Source organism: Phaethon aethereus, assembly GCF_964289735.1.
Source record: "Phaethon aethereus genome assembly, chromosome: 19".
Classification (NCBI taxonomy): domain Eukaryota; kingdom Metazoa; phylum Chordata; class Aves; order Phaethontiformes; family Phaethontidae; genus Phaethon; species Phaethon aethereus.
The window spans coordinates 7,197,611-7,222,646 of record NC_138595.1 but is presented as its reverse complement, the minus strand read 5'-3'; the positions used below and the strand labels follow the sequence as shown (position 1 = coordinate 7,222,646).

The window sequence follows — 25,036 nt, the reverse complement described above, 5'->3', positions numbered from 1 at the left end:
CCTGCACAATTACAAGGCAATTAGCAAGGCACAAATTGAGTTGTTACTCTACCCAGATAGTATGGTTAATGCTTGCTCATGTGCTAGAGGCAATCAATTACAAAACCATAGTAAAACCCTCCTCAAAGACTGTTTTTCAACAGGAGTGTTTTAGCTCCTGCTCAAAATCCACATTTCTTAGAAGAAAGAATAAGTGCAGATTTCCCATCCCCCAAAAGTTCTGCTTTATTAAGTGTCTAATGTCTATTTCCACAAGTCATCAAAAGAAGAGAAACATCTCTAATAATATAAATATGAATGAGTTTAGATAACAGGTTGCAATGACTGAGATGCACCATTTACAGATGAAGAGGCCATAAGGCTGGATCCATCTGTACCATTCTTTTCAGTAATCTTTCTTTTGATACCCGATACAGACACATACATTTTACTTAAAAAGAGCTTCCAGGCAGGGCTGCATTCCACCATGGATAAATACCTTAGTAAGTATCAACCTGCACACAAATATAACTTCTCTGGCAAACACAACTCCTGGTCACCAGGAACCCCCACTAGAGTTTCACACGGAGAAAGCAGCAATGAGCTGGATGGTTTGACTAGGAAGCTGAACCTTAATTAGGGGTGGATAGATCCCGTCCTTTTGGGGGAATGACTGTGCCACAAAGGCATGAGTTTCAAAGGGGACCAAAGTGATAAACTTAACTAGAAGGAATGTCTGTATCTACTAAAAATTGTTACCCGATTAAATATTGTATTAAGTCAGCAGCCGTAAGAGCCCCAAACCTCATAAAAATCTCTCGCCATGCACCCTTAAAAAGCAAGAATTTAACGCCTCATCTACAGTAAATCTGGGACACCAGTACACTGACCACCAGTCACATGATTCTCTCGAAGTCTGCAGATCTGAAAACACACCACAGGCCTCTCCTCTTCATCACTATCACTCCTACAAATTGCATTCTCCTGCTGTGAATCCTCAGCCTCAGGAAGAGCAGGCGAGTATGACACGAGGCAGGTACTGTGATCCTGCACAGTTTCAGTAGCTGTAGAGCTGCAATCAATTGCAGTAGCTGTAAAGGTTTTGCTGTTCCAGCCCATCCTCATTACCACCAAGAAGCTCATAAGTTGTACTGATGTTTTATTAGGAATCCCTATACTACTTTTGGTGGTGTATTTAGCAAACGGATCATACACTGCCCTTTGGTATTTCTCCTCTTCTGTCCATTCATTTAAGTCAGTATTAAGTTAATGTGCTTTTGAAATAGATATCAGTGCTCTTGTAACAGCCAATGGTTCATTTACCAAAACAGCTAGTTCCATAGAGATCAATGAGCAGAAAGGGCAAGCAAAACCTTATTAATTTCTCCTGAAGTACCATACCTTTTCAGCCTGAGCTCCTCAACTCATATCCATGTGGCTGTAATAAGCAGAAGAAAATTAAAGAGTTGGAACCAAGGCTAGGAGAAGAGTAGGTTATATCCCTTTCCACAGCACACTCCATTGCTGCCTGTGAGCTAGTAAATGCCAGGGGCAAGCACTTAAGTGGAACTAAAGCAGTCCAATGAAGTATTTTCAGAGGCTGCAAGGCATAACCTCAACATTACATTTAAAAAAGCAAGCGTTCCCCTGTATGCCTCAAAACTGCCTAGATAGAGAGAGCAGCTTCAAGTAGTTATCAATATTCATGAAGAAACCTGGTGTAAAAAAATAATAATCAGGGAGGCATACAAAAAGAGCTGCTTGTAAAAGAACCAGGTATCAGGGGCAATAGGTGCCTGTATCTCCTGATAGGCACCACTGCTCAGACTTGTGCCTGCGAAAGCCAGAGACCCTTAGTTTTACTGCCTCTAGACAGCTGAAAGAAAAGCAATCAGCAGCCTTCACCCTCCTACTAAAGGGAGACGGTACCGTACCATCTGCACTTGACTTATTCAAACCTGCCCAAAGACAGCTATAACAGGACAGCAATTTGCTTTATGCGGTTTGATTCACGCACCGTAGAAAGAGCTGTTAGACCTGCCCTAATAATGTGAAATTATGGCTTTAAGCAGAGTCAAATCAGATCTTTGCTCTAGAAGAGCTAAAAAAAAAAGCAGCAATCACATCCTTAAACTTTGCGTTAAACCAAGCTGCAGAAGTTCTCTTCCCTGCTGGGAGTTACGATGATCGATACGCTCACTGGGTTCTGGTAGACCACAGGAAAAAATATTGAATGAAAGGACTGTGCAGTGGGGCACTTCAATCTATTGGGCACCATCTTTTAGTTACAAAATAATAGTGGAAGTTGCCTGGCATGGAAATGGACCGTTCATCAACCGTGATGAAATACTGATTTAGTAGGTAATTTACTCCTGTGAAATTCTTGGTCTTGATCTCCACCTCTACTCTGACAACTCATTTAACTTTATTAAAAACATAAGCATTGATTTTCTCCACTCATTACAGGCCAGTGGATTTATCTGCATTGCATTAGTGAATGAATTTATCCAACCTCTTACTCCAAGATGAGCTAGAGCCTGCAGGAAAGCAACAGGTACAAGCTGACACCAAGGTGGCAGCATCAAGTATTTCTTGCTCTTCCAACTCATCTGACCAGGAAGGTAAACTTTCACTGTGGCACCCAAGACAGGCAAAACAGGCAAAAGCCCAAACAGATCTAAGAATAGAAGGCAATTCCTATTTTCTGAGGCAACAAGCGTTCTCTAACCAATGCATTCATCACAGTGCGCAGTTGCAATTAAAAAGCCTTCACATTTCTGATTATCTGCCCATTACAAACTCAGGCAACGCAGTGGAAGGCCATATACATTACCATGGGATTGGAGTCTGCAATCAGGTCACGTAGGGAATCCAGAAATCCTTGGTCCTCCACCATCTGAGCATTGATGTCATGCAGCTTCGCCACGCAGACAGCTGCAGTCTTTCGTACATAAGGGTCTTCATCCTTCAGACACTTGCGAAGAGGCTCACACAAATACTCCGTGATCTTGTCCACCCTGATGCATCCCATTGTACGGACGGCCAGAGCACGGATGAGAGGGTTTGGGTCTTCACAGTCCTGCAAGGGGACAGAATATACGGTAAGGGATTATCTGCATCACTAGCCACTGATATGTTCCCTGAAGCCAGAATCAGCCTGTTCTTATTTCAAACAAAAGTCATTCTCTCTGATTACATGCCAAAAAAGGCAATTATTTCAGATCAAGGATAAAAAGGTGGAACTTACTCATTCATAGAAACATTCTACACCATCTCAAGATGTTTTCAGACCATGATAGCTTACAAAATTGTGATCTCAGTGTCCCTTGCTTCTCCCATAATCTAGCAGCTACAGCTAAGCTAGAGAGGCAGCTCTCACCACCCAAAAGCTAGCCACAGGCAACTTTCAGACAAAATAAAATACTGGTTTCCAGCCTTACTGCTTTAAAGGAGCAGGAGAATATAGTAATTTAATAGTAAGACCAGTTGTTCTCGGGGTACCCAGCCCCCTAAGCTGGAAGACAGGGATGGGGAGCAGAATGAAGCCCCCATAATCCATGGGGAAACAATTAGCAACCTGCTACACCACTTAGACATACACAAGTCCATGGGGCCAGATGGTATCCACCCAAGGGTACTGCGGCAGCTGGCAGAAGTGCTCACCAAGCCACTTTCCATTATTTATCAGCAGCCCTGGCTAACTGGGGAGGTGCCAGTTGACTGGAAGTTAGCAGATGTGATGTCCATCTACAAGAAGGGCTGGAAGGAGGATCCAGGGAGCTACAGGCCTGTCAGCCTGACCTCAGTGCTGGAGAATTTTATGGAGCAGATCATCTTGAGTGCCATCACACGGCACGTACAGGACAACCAGGTGATCAGGCCCAGTAGCTTGTGTTTATGAAAGGCAGGTCCTGCTTGACTAACCTGATCTCCTTCTATGACAAGGTGACCTGCTCAGTGGATGAAGGAAAGGCTGTGGATGTTGTCTATCTAGACTTTAGAAAAGCCTTTGACACAGTTTCCCACAGCATTCTCCTGGAGAAACTGGCTGCTCATGGCTTGGACAGGCCCACTCTTTGTGGGATAAAAAAAACCTGTCTGGATGGCCAGGCCCAAAGAGTTGTGGTGAATGGGGTTCAATCCAGTTGGTGGCTGGTCACAAGTGCTGTCCCCCAGGGCTCAGTAGTGGGGCTACTTCTGTTTAACACCTTTATTGATGATCTGGATGAGGGGATCGAGTGCACTCTCAATACGTTTGCAGACAACACCAAGTTGGGTGGGAGTGTTGATCTGCTGGAGGGTAGGAAGGCTCTGCAGAGGGATCTGGACAGGCTGAATCGATGGGCCAAGTCCAACTGTATGAAGTTCAAGAAGGCTCAGTGCCGGGTCCTACACTGGGGTCACAACAACCCCATGCAACGCTACAGGCTTGGGGAGGAGTGGCTGGAGAGCTGCCCGGCAGAAAGGGACCTGGGGGTGCTGGTTGACAGCCGGCTGAACATGAGCCAGCAGTGTGCCCAGGTGGCCAAGGCCAACAGCATCCTGGCCTGTATCAGAAATAGTGTGGCCAGCCGGAGTAGGGAAGTGATTGTGCCCCTGTACTCGGCACTGGTGAGGCTGCACCTCAAATACTGTGTTCAGTTTTGGGCCCCTCACTACAAGAAGGACATTGAGGTGCTGGAGCATCTAAAGAACAGGAAACGAAGCTGGTGAAGAGTTTAGAGCACAAGTCTCGTAAGGAGCAGCTGAGGGAACTGGAGTTATTTAGCCTGGAGAAAAGGAGGCTCAGCACAGACCTTATCACTCTCTACAACTACCTGAAAGGAGGTTGCAGTGAGGTAGGTGTCGGTCTCTTCTCCCAAGTAACAAGCAATGGGACAAAGAGGAAACTACCTCGAGTTGTACGAGGGGAGGTTTAGATCAGGTATCGGGAAAAATTTCTTCACCAAAAGGATTGTCACGCATTGGAACAGGCTGCCCAGGGAAGTGGTTGAGTCATCATCCCTGGAGGTATCTAAAAAAATGTGTAGATGCGGTGCTTAGGGATATGTTTTAGTGGTGGACTTGGCAGTGTTAGGTTATCGGTTGGACTCGATCTTAAAGGTCTTTTCCAACCTAAACAATTCTATGATTCTATAATGGAAAACAAATAAACACAATGCAACAGTCATCAAGGCCTATTTCTTACAGGCCATCACTTCTAGACACAAGCATCCCTTAAGTCTGCAACATAGGAAGCACTAAGCAAAGGCTAGTCTATAGGTGCTTTTCTGATGAAGGAAAAAAAAAAGGTAGAAGGGAATATAACACTTCATACTTCAAGTCTACATAATTTTCCATACACCCAATCCATCTACATCTCCAAGCAACACTCCTCCAAGATCAGCCTATAAAAGGATAGACACAGAGTAGCCTACAAAAGCATAAAGTATATTTACCTTTCACTGTTTAAATTTCCTACAGCTGAAAAAACACCTCAATGCATCACTTAAAGCATATAAGAGGCGTGACGTCTCTTACCAGTGCATTCAACACCTTGAACTGTGAACTGCATGTGAGGTGCTGAGCTAGTGCAGAATAGTGTCAACGCTTTCTTTTTACTAACACTTGTCCCTCAACTTGCCAAAAGGGACATCAGACATTTCCTTGCATGGAAGAGCATGAAGTTGGAAAATACCATGTTTGTTTGTTAGTCTATTCTAACAGAATTACACTTTAAAGATATGACAGACGACAATATTCTTTCCAGAAAGGAAGGTAGGAACATTTTCTCTGGTCAGGAGAGCAGACTTTCTCTCAGCCTAGGTCCTCTCACCTCCGTGCTAGAAACTTAAAACATGATCAGACTCCCCAGTGTCTCAGATTTTATAATGCTCTAGGAGGAGTGTCAAACTTTCCCCAAGCACCGGGTTTTAATTTACATAACGTGGGACTGAAATAGTTCCCTTCCTAGATAAGGAGAGGGAACTTGACAACAGAATTAAAGGCAATACAGCAATCAGGCTGTTATTTTTCCAGTGAACCATCTTTCAGTTTCACCAGAGACCAAGGTCTTTCACACAGAGCACAGCTGAAGCATTCAAATAAGAATTAGATATCCATATGACAGAGATACTACAAAGGCTGGAAGATGAACAATATAAAATCTGTTATCCAATACCAGAAATGGGTCTTTAATGTTGATTAATAAAACAAGCGAAGCAGCTATCCCTGGAGCAGGGTCTCTCATAACCACTTATGGGGCGCTTAAGTCATTTCCTCTGCAATAACTAGCAGCAGCAAGCTAGAGAGAAGACCCAGACCTGTTGGATTCAGCATGCCAACTCCTTATTTTCTGCTCCTCTAAAAGCACCCCCAACCCAGAGACTGAAGTATAAAATCAGAGATAAACAACAGGTCAGAAAGGTCTCACACAAAGGAGACGTGGCAACAGCCACTGTGCTGAACCATTTTCTGATGAGCCATGGGAGCAAGTTACCTTCACAAAGCTGTTGACAGCCATAATGGCCATATCTGGCTGACTTTTGGCATAGTTCATCAGGTACAGGTAGACCAGCTTCTTCAACTCCAAGTTGTCAGTCTGCATGCAGTTCACAACATCAGGAAAGAGTGAGCTGGATAGACAACAGTAAGAAAAAGCAGTGAGATTATATGGTGTGCAAAGGGGGTAGTAACATTATCAAAGAAGCCAGGAAAACTAGAGTTCCACTTTAAGTACCCTGCTCTCTAATGAGAGGTCAATGTTCCTCCCAGAACTGTTTGCAATGGCTTCTGTCATAGCTTTATCATTTAAACTCTTCTAGGGCTTTAAACACTGGCCAGTTCTGGAACAGGTGAAAGCTAATGCAACTTCCTAAAAGTGTTTTAACTGGGGAGTTCACCAAACGAGAAAACTCTACTATGCCAGGCCTGGAAATGAACCCACAAGAAAAAGCTGCTTAAAAATGTTTTACTAATGCAGGAGATTTACAAAGAACCTGCCAAATCTCAGACTAGTAAACTCTAGAGCGATTAGGAGTTTAAATGCTGACAAACTGAGTTTCACTCAAATATCAAGTGGCAATCTGTGAACAGCACTGCAGAAGAACATAGAAGTTACACAAGGATATCTGCAGCTCTCGGGTATGCTGTAGAGATTTAAGGTGAAGGGCAAGTGCTTTTGGCCAAAAAGATTATTTTTTCTTCCTTCCAGTTTATCTGTTCCTTCAGTCTTTGATGAAGTCATGATGCTAAATTTGCAACCTTGTATTAATTTCTGTGGCAACAGATCACACTGCCTTGAATCCAGGACTACTGCAACTCAAGCAAGTTTTTCTGGTTGCCTCAAAGACAGAAAAAGATAGTGAGGACAGTGCTGCATGCAGAAAGCAAATGCTTGTGTCCTGTAGTCACTATGAGATAAAGGCCCAGTTTAAAAAACATGCATTTTAAAATGTAGCTTAAATTTATGCTATGACAAGTAAGGCTAAGAAAAACACTTGGAATTACCTTTCTAAAAGCCAGGCTAGCAAGCAGTGAGAAAACATCATCTAGAGTGACATACAAAATGGTTGGATTCTGGATGGGTTTTTAAATAAAAAGGGCTATTGGCACCTAGCTAAACTGGCACCAAAACCAGTTGGTTTTTTTACTCTCAGTAAGAGGAAGGAGCTTGAGAAACCTGTGACTCAAGCACAGCACAGGCAAGGACACAGCCAGCCTCACTACCCAGCCACACCAAGATGACACCCAACTGAGTCCTAGGACAACCAGGGCTGCTACAGGTGCAAGAACAGTTGCTTTTACCTGACATCCTTCCCCACAGTCATGGCTGCAATAACCTTCTTTACAGCTTCTTTCCTCTTCTCCTTCTTTTCATTATTGAGTTCAGCCTTCAGTTCAAAAATCTCTCCTGGCAGAAGATAAAACAGATTGAGCCTCTTGGGAGAAGAAAAGGGTAAGGCTTTAGGGACAGCTCAGAAGAGACTTTTTATTTTTCTGGCCTGTTGTTCCCATAAAACTGGTACAGCAGCATGTAGCAGCTGTTAGACTTCATGGAGAACACACTTCAATGACAGGCAAACTTGCAACACTCAGAATAATATGGGCTATACCTTGCTAATGAAAAGCAGTTAAAAAGAACCACGCTGCATGTTGCAGCTCCCCCACTTCGAGAACATTAAATCACATCACTGTAGCATCTTTTTCTCAGAGGCAACTATTATATAACCAGAATGAAAAGATATTTGGAGACACCAGATTAGTGCCTGCATGAAAAAAAAAACAAAACACCTAACTTAGCTAGGAATTTTGCCCAGGCTTTTTAACTTTTGCTCATCATCGCCTGCTTCCTGTGAACGCAATAAGAAAACAGCAGACTGCAGTGTAGCCCAAATGCCGTGATACACAGTGGCAGAAACAGGAAAGCACAAATTTAGTTCAGTGGAATAAATTCCTTCCAAGCTAGAAAGACAAAGCTACTACTAACAAACACAGCTTGCCTGGATCCTGAGGTTGCTGAAGCAGCCTCTTCCATGACACTAGTTCTTCCAGATAGGACTGCATGAAAAGTCAGTTCAGGCTGGGTCACAAAAGTGGCAAAGCAAACTTGTAAAATAAAGTAACATGTGCAAAAGGCCTGTTCCAGACAGAGCAAGTGGTGTGAGGAGGATAACGCTTCCCACTGACAGACAGCTTCCCGAAGAAGGACAGCAAGCAATATTCTCACTGGAAGCCACAGGCAGAGAACACATGACAAATAGCAAAATATCTCTGACTTAAATACATTCTAGCACCTAACCTTTGATTCCTACATGCCCAAGCCACTTTGTCAGATCAGCAGTACTCATTACTGAAGAGCCTCGCACAAAAAGACTAACAGGTACTTCAAAAATGAAGAGAAGTTACTGTTCCAAAGAACACAGTGCAGTGACCACTGGTCATCCTTCCTGTCTGAAAAAGGGATGCTCACATTACTCGCACTGAGATTGTGCCTCAGAGCAGAGCTGAGCCAGCAGCAGCGTGCTCACTGGAGCTCAGACAGTGCAGGCTGGCCTCTTGCAGCCATCCCAGAAAAGTCTGCCTGATGCCTTACTTACAGATAGTTGTTCCTTAGAAAGGTGTGAACAGCATTTGCTTAATTTATGAGCTCATTCTGAAGCTTAATGAAACATAAATATATCAACACTGTAGTTTTTTCACTGGCAAGCATTCATCAGAAACGTTCAGCCATTCTGAAAAAGGAGAGGTTAGTGCAAACCATTTTCCACATCTATTGGAGAAGGATGAGCAACATGAGGCTTAAACTGCAGTCTGCAACAGTGTTCTGTTTAAGAACAGGTTAGAAAATAAATCTGCCTACGACACTTTCAGCAGAACAAGCCCTGCTCTGGAACAGATGAATGAGTAAAATGTCCCCAAAGATCCTTGCCAGTCTTCCCATTTTGAAGGGCAGCAGTTTGTTGTGAGGTGAGGTGACCACCACATCTACAGTAAAGCCAAGGAAAATGTCCAACAGCGCACTGCAGCTTTGGAGGAAACGGCAATAGGAAATCCTGTTATCTTTGCAACAGCTTGATGTAGAGATACACACTTACACCTTAAATATTAGATGTCTGTCAATCAACTTAATCCTGTGATGCCCGACTGTACAACCATCCTCAGTCTTGAACTTATTAGCCCATAACTAAATCTTTGTCTCTGCCCAGATCTGCACTCAAATCCCAATGTTTTGTTCTCTGATACTTGAAAAAACAGCAATTTGGGTCATTTTCTGCATCACAAAACCATGTAATACATGAGTTTTGTCTTTTGTCACCATGTGACCTACTTTCAAAGTTTGTCCCAGGATGATTAAGACAAGAAACAGGGACAGAGCTAACAGAAAAGCACAGGTTCTTCTGCATGCAGTTAAAAAAGCTGTGTAAAAATAGCCACCCACCACCTCCAGTCCACTGCACCAGCTTAGCACTAACCTTTTTTATTGGTCGTGAAGTATTTGGAGTCCGTCATGGTTCCAGTTCTTTAAAACACCTGAGAATAATAATAAAAAAAGAACAAGAAGTCAAACAGCATTCAGAGCTGACAACACCCAGTTTGCAAGGCAGGAACTCCGACAAAGGACGGTTGGTGAGTGCGTAACATAAGGGAAGCAGCAAACGCTTTACATCCACAGACACAAGTTTCACAATCTTCATTGTGCACCTGCTGCTGATATTACTTGGCAAACCCAAGGATTTAAAGGGCTCAGATGAACAACGTTAGTGAAAACATAACAGCTGGAGGCAGACAGGCTGGGAAAGCAATGCTCAGCCCAGCTTTTTAAACTCTCAATCTGGGAAGGGAAAAGGCATTTTTTAACTCCTTCTCATCAGCAGACATGTTCTGCAACTGTCTTTCCCCTGGGTACACAATTTCGTTTTCCAAAAAAAGCACCGCACATTTAATATCTCGACTGGAAGCGAGAAGTCCGTGTTTCAGACAAAGGAAACCGTCAACTCCCCCTAACGATACTTTCCTGTGTTGCATCTTGATGGAAGGAACAATTAACCCTATTTGCAATACCCACCCCGAGGCCCTTTCATTCTTTCTTCTTTTATTCCCAGGAGATGCAAAGCAAGGTTTTTTTTTTTTTAAAGAAAAGCTATTACTTTTCAGTTCTCTCAAGCTTGAAATTGAAATCTTTCTCTGCCAAGATCTGACATCTCATCTGACATGACACACAAGCTTATTATTTCGGTGCCACACTGCGTTTTTACAGACAGGACTGAAAAATGCTGCTGGGCCAGCAAGTGCATAGCAGAGCTAAGAGAATGGTCTCACCAGCGCTCTTCTTGCTCCATGGAACCAAATTATTGATGCCTTAGAATACAGGGATTACCCAAACATATGTGGATAGCCATCATTTTATTCTTAGAATTGCCAGCTCTGTGACAAACATGACTCAAACAGTTTTCAAATACTGGCTGAAAAACAAGCATAGGAGTGGGCAGTTTTACTGTTTTTGATGGAACAGTCTGCATCAGTGCTAAGAACCTATGACCCTAAAACCAACCCAAAAAAGGGTTTTCCTACCTTTTTTCTCCTTTTTCTATTTTTTTTCCCCAATTACCCTTCTCTTGTACATACCTCCATGACCTTAAATGCTACCAGCAAAGCAGCAAGTCATCTGTTCCCTAAACATTGCCTGTCTTGCCTCTAAGCCTCGAAGGTCTCGCTGGCTCAGCAAAAGAACAAGCGTAGCTTCGAACTCCAAGACACTTCCCAGCAGTGGAACCAGCTTGCTGTTTCTTAACGCTTTCCTTCCTCATCCGTTAAGCAACCCCAGCACCACCACCACTTTTTTTTCCCCCCTATCCACCTCGATCAGTTTAAAACCTCAGCAGTTAAACTCCCAGCAGCAGCTGAGGGGTAATGGCCCAACCTCTATCACCTTCAACGTGCGGCAGAGCATGGCAATGCTGAGCAGTCGTAATCTTATCCAACTACCAAGCAACTAGATGAGAAACAACCTGTTGCTTAGCCCAGTTCCCTGGAGCTCCCGCCTGCCCTGTGCCTGCGTGGTTACTGCCTCATCCCAATTAGGCAGTATTACTGGGTTTGGTTTGATTTCTCTCCCTTTCTGCTCCCACCAAGCTGGAGAGCAAACTATGCCTGGGGACAGCTCTGCAAGTGCATTCCTCCTGCAGCAGAGGTTTGCCCTCCTTCCAAAACAGAGGCTGGGTTGGGAAAGCCACATGAGCCACAACATTGCAATCTTTCCAGGAAAAAAAAAAGCAAAAAAAAAAATCACAGCATCACAAAAGAAGAAGCTGTTGTGGGTCTTGTTTTATAATTAAAAACACAGCCCATGTTCAGCTGCAATGTAATTGCTGACACAGTCTTTCGGATTTGAGCCCAGCTTAAAAGATGACTTAAATGTTTTTCTCTATGAGAGTACTTGGCATGGTGCTGTGCAAAAGGCATTGAACATAGCCTTGCTGTTCTTTGTTTGCATTATATGTGGGTTTGTCAACCTGGGTCACACCTCCCATCTGAGCTGGTCTGATATTGTTTTAACAGTGGCCAGAGCAGCAGATAATAGAGAAAATCCAGGAGATAAAAAAAAAAAAGATAAAAAGCAAGCTACCATATTCCAAGTGCAACACAGGAGAAAGCTCTTTTTCTCATAAGCATACAGATTTTTGCTTCATGTGTGTCAGAGCTTGCTTCGCACATTGTTCAGAGACAGCTTGCTAGCAGTTCTACTGAGTATTATCTCATCCACTAAGCAAACTCAGCATGGCTTCCTGCAAGCTCCAGACGAAGGCCAAAAACAAAATAGCCCAGATATACGAATAGCAATGCTTTAAATAACGCAAGAGAATACCAGCTTCTTGTATGCAAATCTACATCTGAAGAGGGCAGCGATAAATTACAACAATGCCACAAACATACTTGTGTTTTTAGGGAAAATCTACATGAGATTGGCCCTTCCTTACTATAATTCTGCATCCAGCACCTGATAAGGTGGAAACAGGGAAGAGGTGTTCAAGTCGACAGCAAAAGGCTCCTGATCCAACCCCAGCAAACAAGGAAAGATGAAATAGAGGCATTTCTCCAGAAGCTTTGGCAATACTTAATGCTATAACCATTGGCTTGACATTTAAATGTAGACTGAACCAAAAATATGATTAAATGAAGAGACTAAGGAACCATCATAACCAGAAACATAAGCCTCATCAGCCCGAAACCACGCAGAAAACGATCCTGCCTCTGACCAACACCCACTTTGCTCCATGCATGACTTCAAGGACAGCCTGAGCAGCTCCCCACCACTGATTTCACACAGGTGTAAACAGGAAGGTGGAGGTTTAAGGCCTCAGTATTGATCCAAGCTCCCAAGCACTGAAACGATCCAGTGTTGAACCCCTAAATCTCTAAAGCGATCCGCAGTTTAATGTGGCTTATACTCTAGTGCCACCACCTCTTATCTGCACCCATTTCACGAGCAGCCGCACACTAGCCCAAGCGTGGTTCAGGGCCGCTGAAGCATCAAGAAACTAAACAGAGTGGCTGTACACGGATGGCAAAGGGAGAGCAGCGCCTCAGCTTTAGACACCTGCAGCCCCAACAGCATGTGCTAAGGGCAGGTAATTCGTTTCCATCTTGGGGAGCAAACACCCCTCTGGTGCTCCCCACCCTGTTCTCAAGCACCCTGTGCCTCCCACCACCTCCTCACCCCTCAGACCCCCACCCCAGCTTTGCCGCCAGCCCCAGCCTGCAGCAGCACTCACAGCCCCTCCACCACCCGTAGCACCCATCCACCATCCTCCCGGGCATCCCTGGCCTCCTCAACCCCCTGCCCGCCTCCCTGCAGCCCCCAGACCTCTCCCAGTATCCCCCAATTGCAGGAGCATCACCCCCCATCCCAGCTCCCCTCCCCAGTGTTCCCAGCTCCAACAGCCCCCCTCCCCAGTGCCTGCCCAGTCCCCTGCGGCACCCCAGCCCTCATCTCTTCCCAGTCCCGCCAGTATCCCAGTAGCTCGCTGTGCCGATTCCCACTCCCCAGGCCAGGGCCACCGATCTCCGCCCCCGCCGGCCCCCAGCACCCCCACCGCCAGCACCTGCCCTCCCACCGCAGCCCCACCAGTGCAGAGCTCACCTCGGCCCCTGCCCAGTGCCCCCACGGCCCAGTGCCCCCTCCCAGTACCTCCGCACCCAACAGCCCAGTCCTCCCAGTGACCCCCCCCCCGCCACCCCGCCCACTACCTCACCAGTGACCCTCTCCACCTTATCCCAGTACCCCACCGCGGCCCTCCCCACCCCATTCTGGTCCACCCTCCCAGCACCCCACCAAGTGCCTCACCAGTGCCCCTCACCTCTTTCCGGTATCCCCTCCCACCTTCCCACAAGTGACCCTCCCCACCCCATCCCGGTTCCCCCTCCCCGCCCCGAGCCCCACAGCGGCTCCCCCGGCCCCACTCACGGCGGCGGGACGGACACACCACTGTGGGGGCGGCGGCGGAACCGGAAGCGGTGCGGAGGGGCCGGGAGGACTCGCGAGAATAAACCCTCCCCCGCCTAGAGCGGCCGCGCCCCGGCACCATAGAGGGGCGCGGGGGGAGACAGAGCGCCGCCCGCGTCGCGCTTCCGGGAGGCGGTACTCCGCTTACGCCAGGCGGGTGCCCTCCGGACGGGGGCTGGGGCTCCCCCTGGCGGCGGGGCGCAGCCGGCGCCATGGCGGAGCTCGGCGCCCACCTCACGGCCGCTTCGGCAGTCGACGACCGGCCCTCCATCTTCGAGGCGGTGGCCCAGGACAGCCTGATGGCCGCCGTGAAACCCGCCCTGCAGCACCTGGTCAAGGTAAGGGCGAGACAGCCCGCAGACCTGGGGCGGGGGGAGGGGCCGGCGGCGGCCTCCCTGCAGGCCTGGAGGCACCGCGCTGTGGGGAGCAGGACACTGAGGTGAGCAGCGTCTTGAGAGTGAATATTCTGTGGGGAAACTGCTGCAAAGAGGACCGTGGAGAGGCTGCACAGCTCTGTGCTGAGCCCTTGTCGCCAGGGTTTACCTCTGGCCAGGCTCGCAAGCTAGTATAACAGTTTTGACACACACAGGTCGCTTTATGAACTGAGGGCGTAATTTATAGCTACTGTAATTTAACACATTACTCCACTTCCAGTTGCTTCTGTTTTGTGTCCCTTACCATAGGTGCTTGCTGAGTCTAATCCTGGGCGATACAGCTTCCTCTGGCACTGGTTTGATGAGATCTACATCCTTCTGGATTTGCTGCTCCAGCAGCACTATCTGGCCAGGTGCAGCGCCTCCTTTTCTGAAAACTTCTATAGCCTAAAGAGGATACCCATAGGAGATTGCAGACAGCAACCTCTGGCCACTGCTGGCCTGCCAAAAAGGCAGCACTGGAAGTCTCTCCTGTTGCTGGTTCTTGTTCCTTATCTGAAAGGAAAGCTAGAGAAACTGGTGTCCAGCCTGAGGGAAGAGGATGAGTACTCCATCCACCCTCCATCATCATCCTGGAAGCGCTTTTACAGAGCCTTTCTAGCTGCCTACCCCTTTGTAAACATGACCTGGGAGGGCTGGTTTCTTATCCAGCAACTGTGCTATATCCTCGGCAAAGCTCAGCATCATTCACCCATGCTGCGCCTGGCTGGCGTTCGCCTGGTCAGACTGACTGCAGAGGATATCCAGGCCCTGGAGAAGAAATTGGCTGGAACAACCTCAAGTCAAGCACACAGGTATGTCAGAACATGACTTAGCTGCTGCTTTCTAGGAGATTCTGTGGCTGTGTTAATTTGGAGGTGATGCTGCAAGTAAAACTATCTTTTCTCCAGAAATTCTTCAAGATGAAGTTTATCTCTGGGAAAATGTGCTCCAAAAGGGTGTATTGTTAGTGTAAATAAGGAAAAAAGTAGCAGGGATTAGCTTCACAAGATTTCGTGGTAATAAAATTGCAATGTTGGCGGGGCGGGGCGGGGGGGGCAGGGATTGGTACTCCAGCCTTTATACTGTTCAGTGTTCAACTGCACTTCTCTAATAAGGGAAGTAGACTGTAACAATACTGCTAAAAGGACTGAAACTTAGCTCTCTAATCTTTCTGAGCAGCAGCTAGTTATGACCACCCTTAACGTTCTGTAAAACGATGATCCATGAGTGAAACACACTGTGGTCCAGGTCCCCTCAATCCAAACTCTTCTAATCTAGACTTCCGAACAAAACAGGACTTGAAGCTTTCTTAAAATACAGAGAATCTGGGAGAAATAGCCTAGCTGAGCCTCATTACAAACATGGGATATGTTGACCAAGCTACTTAGCATTAAGAAGCTGTATAAAGCAGTGACTTACTCCCTGGGACCTTTTTGCATTGGTTTGCAGATGGACAAATGTGCAGTACTAACAATTCCTCCGTATCATCTCTCTCCTTCACAGCATTAAAACACAAGTGCAGTCAGCAGTGAGGAAGGCACTAGGTGGCATTGCCTTCTCCCTGTCCACCGGGCTGTCCATCAGCATGTTCTTCCTCCAGTTCCTGGACTGGTGGTACTCCTCAGAAAACCAAGAGACAATCAAATCTCTGACAGCGCTCCCAAATCCTCCACCCCCCATGCACCTCGACCACGGGACCAGCTCAGCTCTCTTACCCCAACTGAAGACGGTGTGTCCTCTGTGCCGCAAAATTCGTGTCAATGCCACGGCCCTGTCCACCTCTGGCTTTGTGTTTTGCTACCGCTGTGTGTACAGTTACGTGAAGACTCACCAGCGCTGCCCAATCACAGGCTATGCCACAGAGCTGCAGCACCTTGTCAAACTGTACTCTCCTGAGAACTGAAAGGCCTGCCTCATGCTTCCAGAGAGATACATCTCCGAGGCTAGCAGCTGGGCTGCTGGGTAGCAGTGAGCCTAAACTCACTCTTTCTTATGTCCCACAGAAGACTTTCGACCACTGCAGCTCATCATCTAAAGCTCCTTAAACTTGGTGGTGCATCAGAGTTTTGCTGCCTTTGTGAATTCTGGTAAGGCTCTCCCCTTCGTTTATTAGCTGTTCAAACACCCTGTGACAGTTTCAGAGGGAGCGGACAGCCACAACCTGTCAGCCAGCACAGAAATGCCTTCAAAGACCATCCAAAAGGGAAGAAACATTAATTTGGATAAGAATGCAGATGTGAGGATCAAAGAGCATCGCTAGTGAAAGTTCTGCTCAAGGGCATGAGCCAGCAAATTAAAGAGGTAGGGAGAATTCTTTAGGCGAGTTATTCCTCCCTTAGCAGCTTACCAGGCGCTCGTGCTGCCCGGGGCGAGCTCTGGCACTAGCGCTTGTCAAAGAGGTAGAGACAGGCTTAAACCTCTCCTCTGATCATGCTGTTCTTCAGAGTCTTCCTGGGTTTTCAGGCTACTCACCTTTGAATGGAGAACTTCACACCCCCAATTCCCATCCAGAATTCTAAATTAAAACTTTTGACTCTTTAAAGGAACAAGGGGTGATGTGTGCAAAGAAGGATACAAGAGAGAGCTTACATTTTCTGCATGACAGAAAAATGACAAACCAGATTAAAGCAGCAACTGTGCCAAATTATGAGAGTTGTTTTTTGTTAAATAAATCTCTGAATTTGTTATTTTCTGCTTTTATAAAGCAAAATTCTTTCTTGATTGAGAACCTTACTTCTTTTCTGAGGATTGGAAAAAACAGAGCTTGCTCCTCTAGGGGCTCTATTTACATAAGGGAGACTAGACTAAAGCTGCTTTCATCTTTGCAGATGATGACAATGGATATAAGATTAGAATTTTGTAGGCTGGGAATCTTTAATGTCTATGTTTCAGTATTACATTGCAATTATGCCAGTCCCAGCCACGTAGCGCATTCATATGTAACAAAGCATCCTTTCACTGAACAGAGGAGAAGAGAAAACCTGTGACATTACAGCTGGTTCTTGCTTGACACCCGATTTTTCACGATGGAAGGTTTTTTCCTGACTTGGCTCTAGGGAGCAGCAGTTAGCTATTCCAGATGTCACTGTGACTTTGCTTATAGAATATGAAAAGCAAAGTTTGCTGCATAAAGTACATGGTCTTTCCAGATTAAGAGATACACTCTAACATTTAATCCACTGAACCAATCATCTCCTTTTCCCCCACTTTAGCTCTGCTTCAGAAGATAAAAATCTCTAATATCCTCCTTTACCTGTAAGCAAGATAGCAAGGTTATTGAATAATATGGGGAAAAGTACAGTAATTTGCATCCTCCCAAAGATGTTCTCGAAAACACCTACTGTAACAAATGAGATTGGTCCCCAATGCTTATTATCTCTATACAACTTTGAGACCTTTCTACCTGTGCCACTATGGAATAATAAAAACTGTCTCATTTCTCCCATAGTTATGGGATCCGTAAAGACACCTCTCTTCCTTTAGAAAGCCAGTAAGAGCACACACGTTTTACTGGAAAAGAAAGCACAAAGTGCAAGATTTCCTGAGATTTCAAATCACTTTTAACTAGCTGGCTTTGGGCTGGGTATTAATTCACATCACTTACCACATCAGTTTTGCTTCGTACACAGAAATAGTCATCTCTGTGATAAGCCAGTATCCAAGATGCTGGAGTGTCTTACAATGATTAGACAGATGTGTGCTTGATTGTCCTGTTGACTCTGGTGCAACCGCTCATTTAAATAAGGGCTGAAGGATTTGACTGACAATTCAGTTTTGGGATAGGTTTGTTTTCCTTTTATCCTTGCTATACTTTCCAAATTATCTGTCTGCAGCTCGGAGAGAAGCTGGGCAGACCTGGGACAGACTGACTGATGATGACTCGCCCGCCAGCACTGCAGAGCTCTTGGGCAAGTTCTGCACCATCTTTCCATCTAATCCAGAAGGATTCACTAACTGCTGAACCGCACAACCAAGTTGCCTGCATGCACCCTGCTCCACGGCCTCTACACCTTCTTCTTGCAGGCTTAATCTCTCTTCCTCTCTCCATTCTGGACACCAGATGCCCACCTGTCAGGCCCGGGCTGCCTTCCACTCCACCTCTCCCCACACCATGCTGCACCGCACCCCGCCCCTGCCAGACTTCCATTTAGCCAGCTCCATGGCAGCTCCATCCAGCTCCCAGACCTGCACAGAACCACCCACATCTAAGCCTCGCAGTTCTGAATAGCTGTAATTACTCTTTTGAATGTTAAATTGTTCTTTAATGCCTAGCTGACTACCAGGCATTAAGCCCAGGATGGCAGGCTCAGCAGTTACCTGGCAGATTACTGTTCTTGCACATGGCTGCAGAATACCAACTTGGATTTGACTGTTTCTTCTAACCCTCCTGACCTTAGTAACCAAATACATTCATGTTTATCAGGTTTATTGTCTAAAACAAGAGCTACAAAACCAATTTGGGTTATAAAGATTCCTATTAATCTGCTTTTTAACTGTAATAGTGTTATTAAAGCCACGATGGTCTAAAGGTAGACAAGAAAAGATTTTTTTCAAGGAACACCAACTTTATTAAACCAACCTTTGGACTTACATACTGATTTATGATTTCTGTACAGTCACACATCATATATGCATCCAGGATGCTTTGTTCTGTTGCTTAATACAATGACATCGACATTAACAGCCACACTGGAGTTGCCTGTTACATTACTGTCAGAACTTGACTTCTCACGTCTTTTAAAAAAATGCTTAGTGAACCTAAGCCACATTCATGACTCATCTAGACACTCTTATTAAAAATTAGTGCATTAGCAACTGAGTTGCTTTCCCTGCTTCCTTAACAAGAAGCCACATCACTTCTCCTGTTAAGAGAAAACCACCATAACTATAGTCCTATGTACATATTCCCCATAGAAGCTTCCTTCTCCACAGGAAGGGAAATGAATGTAAAGCTGTCACCAAGACCTGGAAGAGAATAAAAACTAGATTAGAGAATAACTCCATATCTTTTCCTGTACTTGCTTCATTAGCCCAGCCTTTCCCCCGCTGCCCCAAAACGGCTGCACTTCATCCAGAGCAGAGCACCAGAGCCAGGCCCGACACCACAACTCTCTTCCAAAAATATTCCTGCCTCAGTGCTGACAATTGCTGACTAAGAACACAGCTGAACCAACTGCTAACGAGGTGTCTACAGCACAGTCAGCTCACACTCCATTTTATGGAGCCTGCATTGCATTTACAAATGGAGGAGACACAGTGGCAGAGTATCTGGAGTTTCGTAATCCATGTCACCCATAGGAGAAAAAAACCAAGAAACCCCTCTCACTGCAAGCTCAGTATTAAATGCAGCGTAGCAGTATGATACACAAATCCAAACAAATGTCTGCACTACTCACTTTTCAAATTGAGGTTTTGTTTTTCTGCTGGTAAAAGAAATTGCTAAAAATTCTTAGTATTTTTCCAATATTTTTAGCGTGCATGAAAAAGTTTCAAGAAGATGCAAAGCTGTTTACTCTAGATGAGCTTAGCCTAAATAAGCTCAGAGAGAAGATTACATGATCATGCCCTGGTCAGAGCAAAGACACACAGTCTCAGCAATACCAGTTCAGGCTATACTTCGCTCATCATTGCTTTGGGCAAATTTATTTCCATTCAATAAGGAGCTTGTTCCCAAGTCAAGAACTAGAACAGAAAAGTGTTTTTTTTCCTCCAGGGAAAAAAATATGCACACACACCTCCCCACCACCAACACACAGAGATTAACTCTTTTCACTTTCACACGGCTTTCTACAGGACAAAGTTTGCAGTAAGTTAACACTGACCCTTGAGAGATGAGACAGGACTGGCTGTTAAGAGACTGAAGCCCTGAGTTGCTGTTTCTACCTCGCTGTACCCACCTCCGTCACACAGCAGCACGGAGGAAGTGATACTTCATACCATCAGTACAGATGTAGCCCCTCTGCACAGTTTATGTGTTCGGCTATGTACATGACAAAGCCATGCTAGTAGAGTAACACAGGCAAAAGCTTTCCATTTCCCCTTCCCAAATTCCATTAGCTAAGCCAGCAAACCCCCTTTTTTCCTTCTGACATACCTATACAGAGTGCCACCCCACAAGGCATGAGAGACTCCAAATAGGCATTAATTAACTCTTTAGCTGATCCGCAAGCATGCAACAGATAAAAAGAGCTGGTTTAGGTTTTATGCTCATCCATGAATTAAGGGTTTGATTTTTTTCTCCTTATTACCTCCTACTGTTACAGATAACAAGGAGCTGGAGCACATTTAGCAGGGGAGCAAGGGGAGGGAGGAGGGCGACATACCTGAACAGAGCTGGAAGGGAAGGGAAATCACGAACTGGGATTCCAAAGTCGTCAAGGAAAGCCAGTAACAGGCAAAAACAAGAGGAAATAAACCTGTCACACCTATAAATGCTGCTGAAGTCAGTAGCCCCGCAAGGGTCCAGAGGCCTATTTTGATCTAACCCTTCCCTCGTGCACGCCATTTCCGATGTCCTTCCCTGCATCCCCCCCCAGCTCCTCCACCCCTTCCCCCAGCCCCGCACAGCCCCCCGCATCCCCCTGGCGCCCAGATACCCTCCCCTGATCCCGCTCATCCCCACACCCCTTCAGCGCCCTCGGTCGGGTTCACGCCGCCCCAGCCAGCCCCCCCAGCACTCCCTCAGCCTCTCCGACCCCGTCTCACCGCACCCCAAGCCCTCAGGAGCCCTACCCTGGCCCCCCTCCTCAGCTCCTCCGCACCCCCTAGGCAGGCCCAACCAGGCCGAGGCGGAGCTGCCGACTTTTGTTCCACCCCCAGTAGCCAACAGCCAATGGCAGCGCGCGGTGCTGCCGGCGAGGCCAGCTGAGCGCCAATAGGAAGGCGCGTTTTCGGAGCTCGGGGCGGTGCGAGCGTTTCCCGCCCTGAGGCCTGAGGGGGCGGGAAGGCCCGGCCCTGGCGGAGCGCGGCCTGTCCTTCGTCGCCGCCGCCCCTGCAGCTGGTTCGTAGCCGCTGGAGCTGCTTCGCTTTCCCTCTTCCGTTTCCTCAGCGACAGCACTTGCTGAGCCGAGGCTGAAAGCGGTGAGAAGTCACTGCCTCAAACGCCGTCCGGTCCTGAGGGCCCGGCTGCATGTTGTGTAGCAGCGGCTCCTCGGCAAAGGGGCAGCGGGATGAGTTGGGGTATCACTGTGAAAACAGCTAAGGAAAAAAAAAAAAAAAGGAAGAAATAAAACAAACAAAAAAAAGTGGGAGAAATAAAAATATTCCAACAATTGAACAGAAGGTGCTTTGGCAGGAAAAGTATCGTGATTTAACATATAAGTTAAAATAAAACGCTTGTTTAAGGTCAGGTGGGTAAATTCATCCCGTTGTTTAAAGGGGTAACTCGGTCCCTCCTGATGGGCAGCAGTTTGCAAGAAATTCCTGCATAGCACACATGCCTGCTTGGGAGACGTATTTCACATGGTTTTCCTGGATTTTCTGACCCTGCCGGGGGCCCTTCTGTGCAGGATCAAGAGGAGGATCCAATCCAAGGGGCAACAACAGCCCAGTGATGTAGTTAAGTATGTAGAGACACAGAGTTCAAGAAATCAAAGCTTTTTAACCCACCTGTGGGCTTCATTCTGACTCTACGCAGCCTGCAGAGGAGAAATCTCCAAGGAAGGTAGGGAAGTCTTTGGGAACTGGTGGTGGGCACCATGAAAAATTCAACTGGGAAAAACTGCTTTGTAATGAATAGAGAGAAGCTCGGGACACCCCAATAGAGTCTGGACGGATATGAAGAGAAAGGAGAAGACAACGGGCAAAGCAAGGAAGGGGGGGTATGACACCAGAGCAGGGGACTTTTTTTTTTTTAATATGGTTTGGTATCAAAAACTAAAAAGCATTTTTACTTTGTACATGAAGCTGTAATCCTGCCCGCAGAATATTTTTCTATTTCCTTCCTGTCCCGCAAGCAAGTTTCTGCAGACTAGCACTAGCTTACTCTAAACATTCCCAGCCAACGTTTGGAAAAGTTACTATGCAGAGCCACATCTGCTCATGCTATGCAAGACTATATTGAAATAGAACACAACCTAGACAGAAATGGAATAGCAAAGTATGTGGCAGAACATTGTTGTATGTATCTTAAAGAGGGTTACTCTGCAAAAGGTATTGCTATTCTGTGCTACAGCGACGAAGAAGGAAAAGTATATGGTAGAATACTAGCATCAGAAATGAAGTCAAATATATCATCAAGAAAAATGGAGAGAGGGCTAGAGGAGCACGCTATTCTTGACAGCATCCATTGTTTCTTTGGCTTAGAAAGAAGCATTGTGTTTGGTATACTTTCCCTTTCAGAGACAAATTTTAAGAGATATATTGGCCTGTGTAGCATCCAGAGTTAATTTAAAGCTACACTTGTTGTGTGAGAACTATAAATCGGTAACCACGTAGGATCCCCACAGGGCCCTGATAGGTCAATGGTTATATAGAGTAAGAAAAAATCAAACATATATCTGATGTAGAAAGATTTCCTTTGTAATGGCTAGTCCTCTCTAAAAGCCGAGACATCGTTGGGTAGCCTCTACCATCTGTTTTAAATCGAATGTAAGGTTTCAATAATGCAGAGAAAAGAAATACTTTGAATGTCAGTGAATTACATCATTTCCTGAAGGCTCCTTTCAAGGACTTGCTAAACCTGACATTCAGCCTTTGACTGCATGCAGGTGCATTTCCAAGTGAAAGCCACTCTGCCAGAGCAGGAAACTGGAAGACTTTCCGGTTTTCACCAGCTCACTCCCATACTCCTAGTACTGCTCAGAAAAGTTACCAAACAGCATAGGCATCCAGTGTTAGAAGCCATTTTTTAAAAAAAGATATCCTCTATTCAAGTATCTAGGAAAGTAAAAATGGGGTCTTCTTTCTATGCTTTAGCTAAAAAGTGTAAATAAATTGTTTTTACAGAAATAGTTTCCCCACTCAATTTCAGGAACAGTCAGTATGGCTTAGAAGAACCCAGTTGCTCTAAAGCAGAGCTTTAGTGGGAGAAGGAAAACTTTGCATAACCACCCTTAGAGACCAATAGCATTTTTTGTCTTCGTTTCAGACATGTTGGTTAGATCACAGAATCATTAAGGTTGGAGGGACCTTTGAGATCATCAAGTCCAACCGTTAACCCAACACCACCGCACCCACTAAACCATGTCCCAAAGCGCCACATCCACACATTTTTTTGAACACTTCCAGTGATGGTGACTCTACCACCTCCCTGGGCAGGCTGTTCCAATGCTTGACCACTCTCTTGGTGTAATTCCTAACATCCAATCTAAACCTCCCCTGGTGCAACCTGAGGCCATTTCCTCTCATCCTATCACTAGGTACTTGGGAGAAGAGACCAACACCCACCTCACCACAACCCCCTTTCAGGTAGGTGTAGAGAGTGATAAAACTCTCCATATAGAGTTAGATGCAAAATACTTTTGAAAGACATCCAAAATTCCAAAAACTGGGTATCCACAATTGAAGGCTGGTTGAAAATAAACCATATTGTTTTCCACCACAGAATGACCTGTGGTTCATTTGGTTTGGAAGAACAGTCTGATATCCTCTTAGTGTGATTATAAAGCACCAGTGATTTAACAGAACATAGTTACAATCAGAAGACATTGTACACAGCGGGAATCACCCTTCAAATAAATTTGCCTTTACACTGTCAAACCTGTTAAAAATTCTTGCTTTTCTAACTTCAGGAAGCTAGAGGCATGTTCAGTTATTTTTTTCCCCCTCAATCAACAAACAAAGAAAGACTATGCCCATGGTTCCTTACCCCCAAACCTCAACCCTTAGTCATGCCACACCTATCATTTGAGGATCACTAACATTTAGTATGATCAGAAATATTTTAATGCACTTGAATTCACATTTAAATCATTGTTGAGTAAGATTATATTTACTATATACTTAGATTTTCTTCCCCCTGGGGACTAAAGCAAGGGTCTGTTTTTGTGTTGTCCATAGCATGCATAAAGAATCTATGCTTGAATGTAAAACTTTTATTATATAAAGTTTAATGTGATTGCCAACTGGTGCATTTGCTTCTCTTTCCGCTTTTTCCATAAATGAGATACTTTCAACATTCCCTGTTGAACCTACCACTGTGCCCTGGTGAGAACCTCAGCTTAACCCATTAGTGCCACCTCCTCGTACAGCCTTTCATGGCAACTTCGCACGTTCATTTGAGCAGCACTGGATAGTTTGGTGAAAATTCAGCCTGTGCTACCAATTACTCCAGCTTCCTGGGTATGATGCAAGGGTGCAAGTGGGCATTGCCTTAGATTCTCCATTTGCTTAATAAAAGCAGAACAGGAATTCTGCATGAACAGAGTAGTGAATTTATTAAGAGTTCATCCACCATCCTCACACTTTGGCACACCGCTTAAGGCTGTTTAAAAATACCATAAATGAACAAAACACACACAGCTAAAACCCAACCTATTTTCTGACTACAGAATAGAAGGCATTTAACCCTTCTTGTTCCATCATTACTAGGTATTCCAGAAACACCAGGAGCTGTAGATGGTTGCAGAACAGATTTCAGCTCAGCAGAGTTTCTTTCCAATAGCCCCTGGCACATTTCTAACACAACTGACTTTTACAGCTGGGCCTTGAAACTTTC

General features: G+C 45.6%; 2 protein-coding genes across 4 annotated transcripts in view; one reads left to right on the top strand and one right to left on the bottom strand.

Moving 5' to 3' along the window:
- AP2B1 (adaptor related protein complex 2 subunit beta 1) overlaps positions 1–9,969 on the bottom strand; it is a gene marked incomplete at both ends in the record, with an annotated part of 74,650 nt that extends 64,681 nt beyond the window's left edge. For all 3 annotated transcript variants that reach the window (XM_082008432.1, XM_082008433.1, XM_082008434.1), the window contains 4 exons: positions 2,813–3,058; positions 6,458–6,593; positions 7,765–7,870; positions 9,933–9,969. In XM_082008432.1, coding sequence (XP_081864558.1) covers positions 2,813–3,058; positions 6,458–6,593; positions 7,765–7,870; positions 9,933–9,969 — 525 coding nt within the window. The remainder of the gene's footprint in view (positions 1–2,812; positions 3,059–6,457; positions 6,594–7,764; positions 7,871–9,932) is intronic.
- A 4,206-nt stretch (positions 9,970–14,175) lies between these two features.
- Positions 14,176–16,282, top strand: PEX12 (peroxisomal biogenesis factor 12; the record flags this gene model as incomplete). The annotated part of the gene is made up of 3 exons (XM_082008410.1): positions 14,176–14,301; positions 14,647–15,191; positions 15,883–16,282. 3 exons carry the CDS (start codon positions 14,176–14,178, stop codon positions 16,280–16,282), a joined length of 1,071 nt encoding a protein of 356 aa, XP_081864536.1.
- Positions 16,283–25,036: the final 8,754 nt, after the last annotated feature.